Source organism: Mus musculus, chromosome 17, assembly GCF_000001635.26.
Source record: "Mus musculus strain C57BL/6J chromosome 17, GRCm38.p6 C57BL/6J".
In the NCBI taxonomy this organism is placed as follows: Eukaryota; Metazoa; Chordata; class Mammalia; order Rodentia; family Muridae; genus Mus; species Mus musculus.
Window position 1 is genome coordinate 37,246,293 of NC_000083.6, and position 19,611 is coordinate 37,265,903.

The following is a 19,611-nucleotide window of genomic DNA, read 5'->3' on the forward strand; positions in this document are numbered from 1 at the left end:
TACCCACTGGCTGGTGGTGGCTACAGGTACTAAATTCCCTAGCTGAAGACAACCTTGAACTCCTTCCAAAATCCTATATGTCCTGGAGACTGGGTTTATAAGTGTGTACCCCCAGGTAGGACCTTAACACTTCTAGCTTCCAAGTGTGATAATTATTGGTAGACCTAACTCATAAAAGTTATCCGTGGAGTCTGCCTGAGTCTTATTTCCAGCACTCATGTGGCAATTAATATGACCAGTAACGCCAGTTCCATGGTGTCAGATGCCTACTTCTAGCTCTGCTGTTACCAGACACTTATGAGGTGCACAGACATAAATATAAGCAAAACATCAGTACACATAAAACAAAAAAACATGTTTTGTTTGTTGTAGAGAACATACTGATCCTAGAATATTAGAAACGTTCTAGGAAACATGACATTAAGTACTCAGTGTAGGAGAACAGAGATCAAATCCAAGCCCAGTTTCCAGGTTTAACCCAGCATTGGAGATTCCTCCATTTCCTCTGAGGTTTCACTTCTTTGTAACTTTGTAAACTTTGTCAGGTACTTTTGCCTGGATACTGATGATGCTTCTGCAACTCTCATTATAATTGGCTGGCAGGTACTTAGCGAATCTAATCAGGGCTACGGGAAGGATGGGGTCCTCAAGCAACAGAGCTGTCCTGCAGATGGCGGTGGTGGCTTTGGCTCTTACCCAAACAGGTGCTGGTGAGTTCAGGGGTTGGAAAGGAAATAACCTCTAAAGGGAGAAACAAGGGTGTCGTGACCAGATTTTCGGGATCCCTTCTCCTCCTGGTCCTGAGTTCCACTCCCTGCCCCACCCCCAATCCATTGCTTGCCCACTGGCCCGGGGTTATCTGGGAAGGGTTCTGATGTTGGAATTTTCCCTGACTCTTCTCTGGGAAGACATTTGGACCACAATCTCAAATGACACAATTGTTTATTTTATGTTATCATTGTATTTTAATGTCTATCTATGAGTATATGATGTGGATACTTGGGTGTATAATGTAATTATGTCTTTAGTGCTTGTATGTATGTGTGTGTATATGCATGTAAGTATGCATGAATGTTTGTGTGTGTGTTTGCTTGTGTTTATATGTTTGTATGTGTGCATATGTGAGTGTATGTGTGTGTTTATGTGTATGTATGTGTAAGCCAGTACTGTGTATCTCCCTCTATCTTTTCTATCTATCTTCAGATGGGATCTTGCCAATTTGGTTAGACCAGCTAGCCAGTAAATTCCAGAGATTCTCCTTTTTCTGCTCTCCTGGTACTGAGATTATAGATTTGAATCAACCACATGCAGACTGAATATACACAGTTTAAACAATTTACATCTAAGTCACAAATAACTAAATCTTAAAGATCTAATTTCTAAAATTACAATTCTGGAAAAATATTTTTTGACTCATTTAAAGATGTTTAGTTACATTTTGAAGAGGTGTTTACTTAAGGTGTATAAAGTATTACAGAGACCACTTTATCCCATAAAATAGGTAATAGCATACTTGTTTGCATGCACAAGCACTTGTATACACAAATGAATGTCACAATGATGTATCATTGTGAGCAACATAAACTAGGAAGCAGTATCATTAACAAATGCTAGCCTTGCCTGAGTCTCGGTACTGACCATCTACTGTGCATGGGAACATGGGACAGAAAAGCCATAATCAGAGTGGAAGGTCCCTGCTGAGAACAGACACTCCAGAAAGCTTTATTATACTTCTTTCATATGTCATGTGTTTTATATCCTTCCCTGAGTCTGCAGTCCTAGTTCTAGCAGCTTCGCTTGGGCTAGGATTAAGGCTTTTGTTTTTGTTTTTTGTTTCGTTTTTTCGAAACGTATGTATAGCTCTGGCTGTCCTGGAACTCACTCTGTAGACCAGGCTGGCCTTGAACTCAGAAATCTACCTGTCTCTGCCTCCCAAGTTCTGGGATTAAAGGCATGTGGCTTAAGGCTTTTTTCATAGACCTTTATGGCCCTGCTGTCTTCCTGGCCTTTTACCCACTGTTTTCTTTCTGCAGAAGGAAAAATGCAACAGGTACATCCAGACTGCTAATAAGTATGATGGAATATGGTCCCTAATATGGAATAGAGTAGACAGGAGCCCATGGGGCAACACAACCAGCTCATCTTGTGGCATCTGATCAAGTCTCATTTGTTCTGTTAAAGGCAGAAACAGTGATTAAGGCTCTGATGCTTCTTTCACCATTTAGAAAGGTAAGTTGCCGGGCCTAACCTGTAGCATGTGGTGGAACAGAGGATAGACCCCAGGGTTATGGGGACTCTAAGCACTGGGGCATTTGGAGATGAGTACTTTAGTGTCTCACCACTCCCAGGGAATAGTCTGAATTTCTTCTATTCTCTTTCCCAAAGAAAGCACTGCCTTGTGTGGGACTGAATCAGGTTTTATTACCAGCACCCAGGCAGCAGTTCACAACCATCTGTAACTTCAGTTTCAGGGATGGGACAGAAGCCCTCTTCTAGTCTATATAAGTAGTAGGCCTGCACAGGGTATACAGACACAGAGGTAGGTAGAAGGAGGAGGAGGAAGAGGAAGAAAGGCAGAAAAAGAAAGAAAGAAGGAAGAATAAATAAATAAATAAAACCAACCCTCATATACAAAAATTTAAAAAATGCTAAGGAATAAAGACATACATGGATGCAAGATGATTTAAGCCAACCTTAGTTTGCACACTCTTTACACCAGGTTGTAGTAATATCAGCTATAGGATTGCAATGAAAAACAGAGAGATAGGGCTGGTGAGATGGCTCACCGGTTAAGAGCATTGACTGTTCTTCTGAAGGTCTTGATTTCAAATCCCAACAACTACATGGTGGCTCACAACCACCGGTAACGAGATCTGACACCCTCTTCTGATGCTTTTGAAGACAGCTACAGCATACTTATGTATAATAATAAATAAATCTTTGGGCTGGAGCAAGTGGGGTTGAGCAGAGGTCCTAAAAATTCAATTCCTAACAACCACTGAAGGCTCCCAACCATCTGTTCAGCTATGGTGTACCCATATACATAAAATAAGTAAATAAATCTTAAAAAAAAAAAAGACCGTAGAGATACAGTAAAATTTATCTAGGTACTATCAAGCAGAAAAGTGAATGACCCGATGGAAATGTCTCCACAGAAGACCTAATTCACTGAGTCTGTGCCCCTTGGATTATCTGAAGTCCCTCCTATTTATCTATGCATCATGATCTATGCCTCTATTATCACAAAGAACATGCTTGTTTTAGTGGTAGTAAACAGTTCTCAGAAGCTTCCTACACCCATGTATTTCTTTCTGGTGAGCCAGGCATTCCAGGCTCATGTCCACAGTGGTGACCAGAATGCTGGAGGATTTTCTGTTGGCAAACCCCATTCCTGTGACTCATAGTGAGAACTTTGGTCATTTTAAAAAAAACACAGAAATGTTATAATAAAATATTTTTGTTTTAATCTCAGAAGTTGGGTATGGGGCTGCTTTAGATGTCCACAGCAGGTAACTGTGATTTACCTTGTGCTATGGCAGGGGCATGATTTTGCCAGCTGCAGTTAGTTTCTGCAAGCATATGGCATTTGGAAGTCTGGGGACTCTTGAGAGGGTATATAAGGGGGAGAGCCCTGAGAGTAGCTGTGGCTACCCCTCTCACTACTGCTGCTGGTTGCTGATTGCTATTGTAGTTTGTTGCAAAGTGGTCCTGCACAAAGAGTCAAGAAGAAATTATATATCCTCACAGTGAAGATCAGACCTGCTCCAAGAACCTGGGTACCCCTAATCAGCAGGAAGTAGTCTAACAATATGGATACTCCCTTTTCCCCTCTATCTTTCTTTCTCTTCTATCTAGTATTTCAGGATTAGAAGTCTTAAGGGTGTAGAAAGGCAGTAGAAAAAGAAACCCATAAAGTAGCCAAAAGTCTGGCTACACTGGCTGGCTGCTTGCTCCAGTTCCTCACCTTCACCTCTCTAGATGCAGATGAGTATTTCCTGCTGACTCTCATGGCACATGATCACTGCCTAGCAATCTTTTACTCCCTATAATACCCACGTCTCATGAGGCCTCAATGGTGCTTGGGGTTGGTGCTTATAGTCTGGCTGTCTGGCTTTATGGAAGCTGGATTAGTGGTTGCTTTGACAGCCCAGCTGAGGTTCTGTGGCCCCAACCTAATTGATCACTTTTACTGTGATTTCTCACCTTTGATGATCCTGGCTTGCTCAGATACCTGAGTGGCCCAGATGTCTACATTTGTTCTCTTTGTTGTCTTCTTACCTGTTCTCTCTGGGCTGATTCTGATGTCCTATGCTCAGTTTGTGGTGATTGTGCTGAGAATTCCCTCTGGGGCCAGAAGGACCAAGGCCTTCTTCACATGCTCTTCTCACCTGGCTATGATGTTCACATTCTATGGATCACTCATGGTGTGGTACACTGCGCCCTCTGCTGTCCTTAGTTTGCACACTCCTCTCCAAGGTCATTGCTCTGCTCTACACAGTGTTTGCCCCCATTTTCAATTCTGTCATCTACACCTTGAGGAACCTGGACATGCAGAAAGCACTAAGAAGGCTTCTTTACTGCAAATCAACTGAAATGTGACCTAAGAAGGAGGGCAGTGAAGATTTTCTACTGGACTTCCAGTGTCTTGATTGAAAAGTCTCCCACAATGGGCTTGAGATGAATAACTATGCTCTTTTTCAGATTCCCCTTTAGGTCTTCTGAAGTATGCCCAGGGGAGAAGAGAATAGCTAAACAATTTTCAGATGTTAGTTTAAAAGATTATATAAACTACTGTGAGTTGTTTACTGAATGCACTATAAATAATGCTCTGGTTTGATCATCACACTGTGAAAACATGCACTGAATAGCCCGTTGCTGTGTGAAGCACTGCTGCTAATTACTAATGAAAACAAAATTATAGAAAGAAGACATCAATACAAAGACAAATCTAGAAAAATGTTTACGTATATTATTGTAGTATGGCATTTGACGAGTTTTTTCCTATTGTTTGAATTTGGTTTAAGCATGCAAACTTGATGGTTGAACTTTCAATTTGCTTTCCCACAAAATTATATGTCATAAGTAACTTTACACATGTCATACATATACACAAACAAAAACAATAATAAATTATTTTAAAAGGAAACCTATAAATACTCTCTAGAGGACAGAATAAAATTATATTCTTCCTCATCCTGCTTCTATTACCCTGGGTTATCATCAGCCTCACCAGTTTCATGACCTCTTACTTTTGATTTAACGTCTGTGACTTCTAAAGCTCCCTTTAACATGAGTCATCAGTGGCTTCCAGGTTCAGCTGGGAGGAAAGATTAGAAAAAGACAGGACTATTTAAATTTACTAGATCTCCAGAATAAGAGATGCAGTAAAAGAAAACAGGGGGCTGTTGTTACTAAACCACTGGTAAAAATTCTAACAATTATCACATGACTGTAGTGACTGCTAATCCCCCAAGACTGGAAGGATATGGCAAAAGAAATACTGGAACCTGTGTCACATTTTGAATGGTTCTCATGATGGGGAGAAGAGACAAAGGAGACAGAATGACAACACTGAACCAGGGGTAGAGATATTTCCAAAGACCAGCTGCTTGGTGAAAGTCATTTTGCTGAGACAGAGGTGCAGGCTGTAGATGATGAAGAAACCTGGCATCATATCACTTGGCAGCCTTAATTGCCTGGGACAAAGTCACAGAATCAGGGAAAAGAACCATTTCCTCATGTCATGAAAAGTCCAAAAGAAACATTCCCTGACATTTTAAGAAGGTTGACTTCTGCTGTAGAAAGGAGTATATCAGATCATGGTACCAATCGAATCTTTAGAATGAAAGCTAGGAAATAATCAGACCATAGAGGGCAAAGTCAGCATCAATAGATGAGTGGATTAGATATACAGTTGATGTTAGACCTTGTTTGCCTGATATGATCTTAATAAAAGAAGCTGCCACTAGAAGCCTTGAGACAACCCAAAATTCAAAATGTTTTAATTGTAGTGAGCAGGTTTATCTCAGAATAAATTGCAGGGAAAATAAAATTAATCCCAAAAGGGAGCCTATGCCTTCTGGAATATGTAAAAGATGTGGCAAAGACTGACTGATATTTGGCTAGGAAATGTAGAGCAACAGTAGACAAATAGGCAACACCTTACCAAAAAACTCCCAGGGGGGCCTCTTGCAGGCCTCAATGACAAGCAGGGAGAGTTCTCTTCCTCGGGACAATTAAACACCATTGCTCTAAAAACAGATGTTCTGAGATCAGACAAAAAGGCTGAGGCAAATTCTATAGACAACTCAAAAAACCTAAAAGGGAGCCAAAAAGAACATTTTGGCAAATTTCTATAGAGGATCAAAGCCCCAAGCCAAGAATACTAGTAAACAATATTGAGATTGAAGGAATGGTCAACACTGGAGCAGATGTCACCATTATCTCTCCAAAACCGTGGCCTGCAAGTTGTCTACTTCAAGAAGTAGACATCAAATTTCAAGGAGTTGGGACTTTATCTCAAATAAAACAAAGCACAAGATGGCTTAAACATATAGGACCTGAAGGTCAGATAGGAAAATTAAGGCCATATTTGGCTGATATAGCCATTAACTTATGGGGAAGAGATATGTTACAGCAGTGGAAAACACAAATTCATACCCCCTCCGTTTCAGAGGCGGGTAACAAAACTGGTCAGGCTCCTAATAAAAAAATCAAATTAGCTGAGGAAAAATTTCAAAGGCAGTTACAGACTGTCCAGGATGTCCATAAATAAGATACAGCAGGAGCTGACAATTTAGCTTTACCTCAAGGAGCCACTGATGATAAGACACCAACAGCTTTATCACTAAGGTGATTGACAGACTAACCCAAAACTACAGGCAATAGAACAACTTGTCCAGGCTCAGCATATAGAGGAGTACATCAGCTCTTGGAATTCTCCAGTATTTATCATTAAAAAAAGACTGGCAAATGGAGGATGTTGACACATCTCAGAGCAATTAATAAGATTATTCTGCTGATGGATTCCTTGCAGCCTGGAATCCCGCTGTCTTCCTCATTGCCTAAGGAATGGTCTATCATAGTGATCAATCTAAAAGATTGCTTTTACAATTCCTCTACATGAACATGATAAGGAAAGAATTGCTTTGTCAGTGCCTACCTCCAATAGAAGTTGTCCAATACAAAGATATCATTGGAAAGTCCTGCTATAGGGAATGTTAAATAACCCTACCTTGTTTCTATATTTTGTACAACAGTCATTAGAGATGATTAGTAAACAATTTCCCCAATCCATTATTATTTATCATTATATAGATGGCATCCTACTGGCTGATCCAGATATAAGTATCCAGGAGAGAATGTCTGATGAAGAAAAAAAAGACAGAGAGAAAGAAAGAAATAAACAAATAACCTTGCCTTCCTGGGGATTGTAAATAACCCCTGAAAAGTATACACCTTGGTGATTCCATTAAATAACTAGGATATAGAATAAGTCTGCAAAAATTTAGGCTACAAAAGGTGTAAATCAGAAGAAGCCAATTAAGGACTCTTAATGATTTTCAGAACTCACTGGGAGATATTAATTGGCTGCCACCTGTGATTGGCTTGGCTACTCAAGAGCTAAGCAATTTATTTCAAACCTTGCAAGGTGATAAAGATTTAAATAGCCCAAGAAAATTGTCAGTTGAGGCTGAGAAGGAGTTAGCTCTGGGAGAAAGGAAATCGCAGGATACCCATCTAGATCCTATTGGTCCAAAGATGGCCTGGATTTTAGTTATCTTACCTTCTACCCTTCCCCCTACTGAAATTCTCATGCAGAGTGAAGATTTATCTTAGAATGGATATTTTTTAGCTCCTAAACAGAGTAGGAAATTTAAAACCTACATAGGTCTCTGAATTGATACTAAAAGGAAAAATGAGACTTTGACAATTAGCTGGAATAGATCCAGCTGAAATTGTGGTACTTTTTAATAACACAGGGACTGCCTCGTTATGGGCACAAGATGAACATTGGCAAAGAGCATGCAATAATTTCTTGGGAGAGATTAGCAACAGAGGTTCTAAAAGCAAGTGACTTCAGCTGATAAAAAGAACTAACTGGATTCTCCCTAGTATAATAAAGATTTCAAATTTCTGGAGCTCCTACATTTTATTTATTATTTATTTATTACTGATGCTAATAAGTCAGGGAAGGTAGGATGTAAATCTGAAGATATAAGTAAAGTTGCTAAGAGTCCCTGTCAGTTGGTTAAAAAATATGAATTATATGCAACACACACGGTGCTGTCAGATTTTCAAGAGTCTCTTTATATAATAACTGACTCTCAATATGCAGAACGTGTTTTACACATAGAGACTGCTGAACTTATTCAGGATGATTCTGAATTGACTTCACTATTTACTCAGTGGCAACAAATGATCAGAAATAGGAGTCATCCACGATATATAACACACATAAGATCCTATACAGGTCTGACAGGCCCTCTGGCATGAAGTGATAGTGAAATTGACCAGGTATTGATAAGAAGTGTACCAGAGGCTTCAGAAGTCCCTAAAATCCACCATGTTAACAGCAAAAGTTTAAAGAAAGAATTCACTATCACTTGGCAACAAGCCAAGGAAGTCGTGAGGCAGTGTCCTACTTGCTCATTGTATAACCAAACTCCATTACCTACCAGAAGTAACCCTAAAGGCATACAAAATAATAGAATTTGGAAAATGGATGTGTTCCATTTTTCAGAGTTTGGTAAACTGAAATATGTGCATCAACACTATATTTCAATGGGCAATTGCCTTAGCTTCAGCAAAAGCTGATTTTGTAATTACACATTTGTTAGAAGTTATGGCCATTATGGGAATAACTGTACAAATTAAATGGACAATGGTCTGGCATATGTCTTTCATAAAATGAAGCAGCTTTTTTTTTTTACATAGTATAAGATAACATATACCCAGAAGATGCTCCAACATGTTATAAGGACACATACTCCACTATCTTCATAGCAGCTTTATTTATAATAAGCAGGAGCTTGAAAGAACCCAGATGTCCTTCAACAGAGGAATGGATACAGAAAATGTGGTACATTACACAATGAAGTAAAACTCAGCCATTAAAAATGATGAATTCATGAAATTCTTAGGCAAATAGATAGAACTAAAAAATATCATGAATGAGGTAACCCAATTGCAAAAGGAGACACATGGTATACACTCACTGATAAGTGGATACTAGCTCAAAAGCTCCAAATAACCAGGATACAATTCATAGACCACATGAAGCTCAATAAGAAAGAAGACCAAAGTGTGGGTGCTTTGGTCCTTAGAAGGAGAACAAAATACTCATAGGAGTAAATATGGAGATAAAATGTAGAGCCAAGACTAAAGGAAAGGCTACCCAGAGATTGTCTTACCTGGGGATTGATCCCATATACAGTTATCAAACCCAGACACTATTGTGGATGCCAAGAAATGCTTGCTGACAGGAGCCTGATATGGCTGTCTCCTGAGAGGCTGTGCCAAAGCCTTACAAATACAGAAGTGGATGTTAGCAGTCAACCATTGGACTGAGTGCGGGGTCCGTAATAGAGGAGTTAGAGAAAGGACTGAAGGAGTTGAAGGGGTTTGCAATATCAACTGAAGGAAGAACAATATCAACTAACAATCCCCCCCAGAACTCTCAGGGAGTAAGCAATCAACAAAGGAGTACGCATGGCTCCAGCTGCATACGTAGCAGAGGATGGCCTTGTCAAATGAATCAATGGAAGGAGAGGTCTTTGATCCTATGAAGGCTCAATAGATGCCCTGGTATAGGGGAATCGAGGGCAGGGAGGTGGGAGTGGATGGGTGGGTGGGTGGAGGAAGACCTTCATAGAAGCAGGGGAAGGAAGGATGTGATAGGGTGTTTCTGGGAGGGAGGGAAACCAGGAAGGGTAATAACATTTGAAATGTAAATAAAGAAAATATCCAATAAAAATAAGAAAAAAATGTGATAATAATCATAGTTAGAATGGGAAGAGCTATACAATGTACAAAATAGAAAAATACTATTTTTATAATGTGTCTCTTAATAAAAGAACTATTTTTTTAAAAGATAAAACATCTTAGAGACATATCATCACATAATCCTACAGGACAAGCCATTGTGGAGAGATCTAATCAAACTGTAAAGGAGATGCTTAACAGGCAAAAGGGGCAACAACAACAACACCCCAGAGATAGATTACATAGTGCCTTATTAACTTTAAAAATTTTAAATGCTAATAGACAAAAAACTATGGCTGCTGAAAGACATTGGATTGCAGAAAAAAAAATTGCTGAACTAAACCAGCCTGTTTATTTTAAGGATGTTCAGACATCAGAATGGAAAATGGGAAATGTATTAAGCTGGGGGTTAGGTAGGGCTTATGTGTATATTTCCACAGTAAAAGAAAAGCTATGTGTTCCTTTCAAATCAATATAAATGAGACATGACAAAGGAGACCTCCCTGAAAACCTTGGCTAGGGAGAGGAAGAATGAATCTAAGTAGGTCAACAAGATAGGTGATGTATATTTAGTGATGTATGTCTATACATACAGATAGCTCTGGAACTAGCTGAGATTTAAATGTCTATATATAATCAATAACACCTATTGGGTACAAAATTCTCATGACTTATTACAGACCATCCATTAAGATGGAATGAATCGAAATTTATACTGTACTTTGATTTTGTGATCAAACTAAACTCTAAAGAAAGGTAGTTGTCTTTCTTTATTGGTCTTCTTTAACTGATCTGTGCACCCTGCACATTCCATATAAATGCCTTTACAAAGAAGCTATGTGTTGCTTGTAAGGTTTGTATATTGCAGAATGAAAGAGGAGAAAGACAGCCCTAACAAGATTCACACTCTGGGATGCTGAGAATCTGGGACTTTCCATTCCAGACCCTTGTTTGATTCTACCTCAACCTCTTTGAAGCTGTTTCCTTTAAAGACTTGCTCCCAGGACGTTTTCAGAACAGCTAGGTCACCCATCCAGCTTTTCAGACTGTTATAGTCAGGATGTCAGCTAAGCTGTGAACTTTCTCAGCACATAGAGACTTGAAGGAAAATGATGACAACTAGCCCTCCTTTGACAAAACCAATTTTCCTATTTCCCTTTGGGCCCCCAGAAGGGAATTTTTCACTCCAATTCAGCTACAAGTACGCAAAAGAAGATCATCATCCCAGTCCCTTAAGTTGGGGTAGATGATTCTTGTTATTTTATGAATTATGTTGTCATTTTAAGGGATAATTCACAAATATTGTAGCTTTGGACAGAGAGCTTAGATGCAGGGATTTTTATCTTTCCTTTCTTCTCTGTCTTTCCTTCTTAGGTAAAGGAAGAGTGGGTGGAAGAGATAAGGTGGATATAATAATAATATCATATAAATTAGAGGAATAGACAAATAGGAGTAGGTTATCAAATTTACTCTTAAATAAAACATTGAATAGCCATATCTTACATTGGTAGAAATCTTTTATAATTAATGCAAATTGAAGTTATAATTTTACATTGGTACAGAATTTGTAGATTGATACAGATTTAAGGTTTTCATTGGTGTGAATTTCCTATATTGATACAAAATTTGAAATTAAAATTGTTAATGTAGGCTTTGTACCTATGCAACTAATCTGAGGATACAAGACTTAGACCCAGTCCTTCTAATAACTGGCCTAACAAAAAAACTGTTTAGAATGATTAAGTTATGCAAGTTAAAGGCCAGATAGTAAACTCATGGTTATGTTAGATTCGGATTTAATTATAATAAAGTGTTTTTAATTTATTCAAATAGAAATGACCAAGAACTTCCCAACGGCAGAACAGCTTCTGTTGTAAACAGTTGCCTGATGTCCCAGACATCTCAGGGACAACTTGTAAGGAGACAGTTATCTGAGTCCAGCCCTCTCAAGGACAACTTCTCCATCTCACTGGCAGGGTCACACAAGTCCATGTTCCCAGGACTAGGAACAAACTCCTATCCAACATCTCCAAATGTTTTCTTTCTTCTTTTCTTTTCTTTTCTTTTCTTTTCTTTTCTTTTCTTTTCTTTTCTTTTCTTTTCTTTTCTTTTCTTTTCTTTTCTTTTCTTTTCTCTTCTCTTCTCTTCTCTTCTCTTCTCTTCTCTTCTCTTCTCTTCTCTTCTTTTCTTTTCTTTTGATTTTTTTCATTTTCTTTTAATTAGGTATTTTCTTCATTTACATTTACAATGCTACCGAAAAGTCCCCCAAACCCTCCCCCCATTCGTCTCCCCCCCAGTCCCACTTCTTGGTCCTGTCATTCCCCTGTACTGAGGCATATAAAGTTTGCAAGTCCAATGGGCCTCTCTTTCCACTGATGGCCGACTAGGTCATCTTCTGATACATATGCAGCTAGAGACACGAGCTCCGGGGGGGTGTGGGGGGGTGGGGGTACTGGTTAGTTCATATTGTTGTTCCACCTATAGGGTTGCAGATCCCTTTAGCTCCTTGAGTACTTTCTCTAGCTCCTCCATTGGGGGCCCTGTGTTCCATCTAATAGCTGACTGTGAGCATCCACTTCTGTGTTTGCTAGGCCCAAGAATAGCCTCACAAGAGACAGCTATATCAGGGTCCTTTCAGCAAAATCTTGCTAGTGTATGCAATGGTGTCAGCGTTTGGAAGCTGATTATGGGATGGATCCCTGGGTATGGCAGTCTCTAGATGGTCCATCCTTTCGTCTCAGCTCCAAACTTCACTGAGCTATCTCCCCAGACATTTCCTTTTTGAAGATTATTTGACCAGAGACAGGTCTGCTTCTGACAGCACTTTGAGCATTAATGGAGTTACTCCAGTCGTGGAAAGATAGTCACAAAATAGGGCAAGAATTGCCTTAATTCATCTACAGACAAAAATACTATCTGGGAAAAGGACACATTAGGTGAAATGTCGACTGATAGCTCTGCCAATACAGAGTAATCAGTCCTTCACAATTCTTCTTTACAAAGGTCTGTAAGATGATCCTGGGCCAGAAGACTGAAGACTGATGCTCCAAAGTTTTGAGGAATGAAAGACTGTCCAGGTAGTCATCTGTCTCTATAAATTGGTTAAGTTTTTTTTTTTTCCTTTCGGGACAGGGTTTCTCTGTATAGCCCTGGCTGTCCTGGAAATCACTTTGTAGACCAGGCTGGCCTCAAACTCAGAAATCCGCCTGCCTCTGCCTCCCGAGTGCTGGGATTAAAGGCATGAGCCACCACGACTGGCTTGGTTAAGTTTGGAAGCTATGTTTTGTGCTTCCTATATTCTCAGGCAATGTTTAAGTCATTCTTGGATTCTGATGTGGTTGAAGACTAGTTATCGTTTCATAGTCAACTCAACTTGTTTAGCAATGAGAGAGATGACATAGATTTGAGAGGATGTTTTTCATATGGTAATACAAGTTAAACCAGAACATTACTCAGGAATAGAATCGTAAGCTCTTTGAGTTAGGATAGATGGTGGAGTGCTTTATCTAAACTGACAAATATGATGGACTGGGTGTTATGTGTCTGTTATACTTTATAATTTGCATAATTGTAATGGTTGTTCAATTTATATCTGAGAGTAAAGGGAGCCTTTTAATTGGATTAAAAGTGGGAAATGTTGTGAGTTGCCCTGGTGCTGTTTGTATTCTTATGTTAATTATGCTTCCTCAAGAGGGGTTGTCCCAACAAGGAGTAGATCGCTTACTCTGGTGATTTCATGTGAACTTTCTCCCCATTCTTTTTTTTTTTTTTTCCATTTTTTATTAGGTATTTAGCTCATTTACATTTCCAATGCTATACCAAAAGTCCCCCATATCCACCCACCCCCACTCCCCTGCCCACCCACTCCCCCTTTTTGGCCCTGGTGTTCCCCTGTACTGGGGCATATAAAGTTTGCAAGTCCAATGGGCCTCTCTTTCCAGTGATGGCCGACTAGGCCATCTTTTGATATATATGCAGCTAGAGTCAAGAGCTCCGGGGTACTGGTTAGTTCATAATGTTGTTCCACCTATAGGGTTGCAGATCCCTTTAGCTCCTTGGCTACTTTCTCTAGCTCCTCCATTGGGAGCCCTGTTATCCATCCATTAGCTGACTGTGAGCATCCACTTCTGTGTTTGCTAGGCCCCGGCATAGTCTCACAAGAGACAGCTACATCTGGGTCCTTTCAATAAAATCTTGCTAGTGTATGCAATGGTGTCAGCGTTTGGATGCTGATTATGGGGTGGATCCCTGGATATGGCAGTCTCTACATGGTCCATCCTTTCATCTCAGCTCCAAACTTTGTCTCTGTAACTCCTTCCATGGGTGTTTTGTTCCCAAATCTAAGGAGGGGCATAGTGTCCACACTTCAGTCTTCATTCTTCTTGAGTTTCATGTGTTTAGCAAATTATATCTTATATCTTGGGTATCCTAGGTTTGGGGCTAATATCCACTTATCAGTGAGTACATATTGTGTGAGTTTCTTTGTGAATGTGTTACCTCACTCAGGATGATGCCCTCCAGGTCCATCCATTTGGCTAGGAATTTCATAAATTCATTCTTTTTAATAGCTGAGTAGTACTCCATTGTGTAGATGTACCACATTTTCTGTATCCATTCCTCTGTTGAGGGGCATCTAGGTTCTTTCCAGCTTCTGGCTATTATAAATAAGGCTGCTATGAACATAGTGGAGCATGTGTCCTTCTTACCAGTTGGGGCATCTTCTGGATATATGCCCAGGAGAGGTATTGCTGGATCCTCCGGTAGTACTATGTCCAATTTTCTGAGGAACCGCCAGACTGATTTCCAGAGTGGTTGTACAAGCCTGCACTCCCACCAACAATGGAGGAGTGTTCCTCTTTCTCCACATCCACGCCAGCATCTGCTGTCACCTGAATTTTTGATCTTAGCCATTCTGACTGGTGTGAGATGGAATCTCAGGGTTGTTTTGATTTGCATTTCCCTGATGATTAAGGATGTTGAACATTTTTTCAGGTGCTTCTCTGCCATTCGGTATTCCTTAGGTGAGAATTCTTTGTTCAGTTCTGAGCCCCATTTTTTAATGGGGTTATTTGATTTTTCTGAAGTCCACCTTCTTGAGTTCTTTATATATGTTGGATATTAGTCCCCTATCTGATTTAGGATGGGTAAAGATCCTTTCCCAATCTGTTGGTGGTCTTTTTGTCTTATTGACGGTGTCTTTTGCCTTGCAGAAACTTTGGAGTTTCATTAGGTCCCATTTGTCAATTCTCGATCTTACAGCACAAGCCATTGCTGTTCTGTTCAGGAATTTTTCCCCTGTGCCCATATCTTCAAGGCTTTCCCCCACTTTCTCCTCTATAAGTTTCAGTGTCTCTGGTTTTATATGAAGTTCCTTGATCCACTTAGATTTGACCTTAGTACAAGGAGATAAGTATGGATCGATTCGCATTCTTCTACACGATAACAACCAGTTGTGCCAGCACCAATTGTTGAAAATGCTGTCTTTCTTCCACTGGATGGTTTTAGCTCCCTTGTCGAAGATCAAGTGACCATATGTGTGAGTTCATTTCTGGGTCTTCAATTCTATTCCATTGATCTACTTGTCTGTCTCTATACCAGTCTAACTGGTCAAATAAAGGCTAGAGTCTGTGATTGGGCAGTAGAAGGGAAAGGTGGAGATGGAGGCTTTAGAGGGTAGAGGAAGGATAGAGGATGATGAAAGAGGATGGAGGAAGAAAAGGTGAAAGGAAGGTGGAGCAGAATCACATGGCCTGAAGAAACCTCAAGTAGCAAGGGATCTCACAGTTGGGGAGCAGATTAGTGTAGTGGTAGATCTACCCAATATAGATGTGCACCTTATAAATATAAAAACCGAGTTGTGTGCTGTTGCATGGGTTTATTGGGGTTAGAAGTTTACTGCAACAGATAGAAATAGATATTCATGCATCAGATGTAGGAATATGAGTAGACACATTAAAGAATACCAAACCCAAAATAGTATTATTTTCAGTAGATCATTTTATTTGGTGCTTGTCTTGTTGCTGTAGCAAAACACCTGACAAGCAATGTAGAAATGAAAGTTTTATTTTATTCATGGTTTGAAGAATAAAATACATCAGGATGAGAAAAACACAGAAGGGAGATAGTGTCACAGGTCATATTGCATGTGTAGTAAACAAGCAAAAAGGGATGAATAATGATAGTAAGCTAGGTTTTTTCTTTTTCTCTTTATCAGATTAGGATGATTTTATGGAACAGATGGTTCTACCTACATTCAAAGTGCATCTTTCCGACTCATTGGAATCCCTTTAGAGATACCTTCCCAGACATGCCCAGAGGTGTGCATTGAAGATGATTCCAAATGGAGTCCAGTTAACACTGAAGATTATCCGTAGCAATCATGTAATTCTCCCATGAGCCATGGTATTAACTGACTCACTTTGCATGTGTGATAGTGATGCAGGGCATGATCCTTCCTTAGTCCTGAGATTTCACCATGTTCAAGATCCTTCTCAATGAACTCTTAACATCCTTGTTTCTCAGACTATAAATGAAGGGGTTCAGAGTGGGTGTTACCAGAGTATACATGACAGCAGCTACCACCTCCTGAGAGGAGTGAGAACTAGATGGGGGCTTCAGGTAGGTAGCAAAGACTGTGCTGTAGAAAAGGAGGACTACAGAGAGGTGGGAACTACATGTGGCCAGGGCTTTCCGTTTCCCCTGTGCTGATGGAACCTTAGCCACAGCATAAAAAATACAACCATAAGAACTTACAATGCAGAGAAATGCACTGATTGCTAAAAGTCCACTCAAAGCCATCATCAGACTCTCATTGAGGTATGTATCAGAGCAGGAAAGCAATAAGAGAGGCCCAAAGTCACAGAAAAAATGAGGAATCTCTTGATTGTTATGAAAATATAACTTAGAGAACAACAAAGTATGGGTCAGAGACACACAATGAGCTACTCCCCATGACCCACTGACCAGAACTCTACATCTACAAGGAGTCATTAGAAGTGGGTACAGCAGTGGGTGGCAGATAGCAGCATAGCGGTCAATAGCCATGACTGCTAGAAGCAGGTTATCCATGTCAGCAAAAACAGCAAAGAAGTACAACTGAGTCAGGCATCCAGAGAATGAGATTGATCCATCTCCAGTCCACAGAGCCTCCAGCATTTTAGGGGCTGTGGTGGTGATGAAGCAAAGATCCACGAGTGAGAGCTGACTGAGGAAGAAATACATGGGGGTGTGGAGGTGGACATCAGTGCCAATAGCTAACAGAAGTAGCAGGTTCCCTAAAAGGCCCAGCAAGTAGAGAACAAGGAAGATGCTAAAGAGGGGCTGCCATTTCTCTGCATCACTAGACAGTCCCAAGAGGATGAATGTAGGAGCCTGACTGCAGTTCATCGTGGGTCTTGTATTTCAAGAAGAAATTGGTGTGAAGACAATATATTTGCTGCAGGCAACAATGGCATCAACCCAGACCTGGTCCCTTGGCAATGTGTCTCCCTCACAACATTGAGCAATGGAAACTAGAATAGCAAAGGGAGGGGCAAGATTTGGAGTTCATTAAAAATGGCTCCCTAGGGAAACAGAAAGACAATTTGTTGAATGTTTTCCAGGAATTCTCTGGGTGAATGGTTTGCTATTTAACCACTGTGTTCCATGATAGAATAACAAGTTTCTTGTGAATCTTTTTGACTGTGATTCCTTTGAAGATAGAGGCTGCATCTCAGTACTTAGTTTAGTGCTTTGCTGAAAGTGCTATTTCAATAAATGTTCCTGCCCATCTATAAAGTCACTACTCTGGTCACATCTCCAGAAGTCTACGTAGAGTACTGCTGTTTCCTGGGTGACTTACTGTAATTACTGTTGCCTCAATGAATGCATTGTTCACACTGATTCCAAGGGAGTTCTTTCAAAAAATATAATCATGTTACTTATTTATTTAAAAGAATTTATAAAGATAAACATATTTTTTTTTATGAAATTGAATAAGGTCTCATGTGGCTTCTAAAGCTCTTATTAGCTTGATCTGGCGATGTGTCATAAACTTCATTGTGCCTCACTGCCCATATTCAATGAGTTATCAGCAAGATTCACATTTCTCAGTATTAATTTTGTGTCTTGGTTAGTTTCTGTTGCTAGCATAATATTACAAGCTAAGCAATGAAAAAAGATTTATTTTGGATGAAAGATTTAGTAGAAGACAGAAGATCTCCCTTTTTGATGGAGTCTGAGACAGTCATAGAGCAACACACAGGACGGTGTGGGAAGTGTGTATGACTTCTGGTAACTTTCCTTAAGCCACTAGTGTCTAATCATTGTGTGTTTATCTAATCCAAAAGACAACCAAAGGCTCCACCACAGATTCAGTTTTCCTAATCTCAGTACCTCACTGACCTGAGAGATAATACATTGTTTCAAACCATAGGGTTTATCCTTGCCTTGTCAGTTTCTTTTCTGGGAAGTCATGGTTCTTTGACTGGCAGATCTACCTTGCACCTTCCAAGATTACCACACTTGTGAAATGGAGGATGTTATGAAACACACACACACACACACACACACACACACACACACACACACACACCACATATTAAACATTTAGTAAAGTTTTAAGTTAGTATTTGCCTCCTTCACAAGGAAACGAGATATATTATGATAGATCAAAGCAGAATCTGATTTTCCTCTTCAAAGTATGCCTAGTGCTTGGCATAAAAAAAACAAAAAACAAAACCAAAAAAACAAAACCATCAAATGCTTGTCATGAAGTGGATAATTTCCTAGTAGTGATTGGAGTCAGAAGTGGGTACTGCATTGTCCCCTTCTGTGGTTCATTTTAGTATTTCAGCAAAGAAATACCTTTCCTCCAGGCATTTTCCTGCTGGTGTGACTTGAACACACGGTGCATCCATGTCTTTCATTCCCACACATGTAAACAGTGTTATAGCATTGTTCTCCACAAAATCCTCCTCATCTCAGCCCCTTGCTCACCTTTTCTTTCCTTACCTTAACTGGACATTTTCTCGTCAACTCAATCAATGCTAATTACATCAACAGTGTATCTGGCCACACTCATTGTACTTTAATTACTATAATTCAAGCTGCAAACATTTCAGTTTTGCCTTGACTCTATTGCTGAAATACCTCTAGTGTCTCTTCTTTCCTATTAACTACACATAGTGTACTGTGCCTAGTTACTGGAAACTCCTAAGTGTGGCTCTGCCCACTTGTTCCACCCCTAGCTAGGCAGTCTATCTTTCTGGCTGGTCACCATGGTTTTTCTAATTCTCACTCCTGACATTGTGTAATTCATAAATACTTGTACAGAATACCATTCATTGAAGTCAGCTAGGAGTCATATTTAGCTATTTGGGACTGTCAAGACAATATTTGAAATTAGTAAAAGTACAGTTTTCTCTCTAATGAAGATGTCCAGAGGCTGGTAATATAGAGAAGAACTGGCACAACAGCGAGATCATGAAAGAATTTTGTGTGTGTGTGTGTGTGTGTGTGTGTTTGTGTCTTCTGGTTATGCACAGGCACCTGTCTGAACCGTGAAGTTCCAGTAATTATCTTATTTCTTCCTTCATCTTAGGAACATGACTGAATTCAAGTATCAAATTAGTCTGATTAGATGAACAA

At 39.8% G+C, this 19,611-nt stretch overlaps 1 protein-coding gene and 1 pseudogene across 1 annotated transcript; one reads left to right on the top strand and one right to left on the bottom strand.

The window, feature by feature from the left end:
* On the top strand, window positions 3,805-4,596 carry Olfr754-ps1 (olfactory receptor 754, pseudogene 1; annotated as a pseudogene).
* Olfr98 (olfactory receptor 98) lies at window positions 16,441-17,370 on the bottom strand. The gene has a single exon (NM_146510.1). It carries the CDS (start codon window positions 17,368-17,370, stop codon window positions 16,441-16,443), a length of 930 nt encoding a protein of 309 aa, NP_666721.1.
* Window positions 17,371-19,611: the final 2,241 nt, after the last annotated feature.

Bases quoted from the DNA above. Each gene is read 5' to 3' on its own strand.
- Olfr98 (NM_146510.1), bottom strand. From the start codon at position 17,370: ATGAACTGCAGTCAGGCTCCTACATTCATCCTCTTGGGACTGTCTAGT.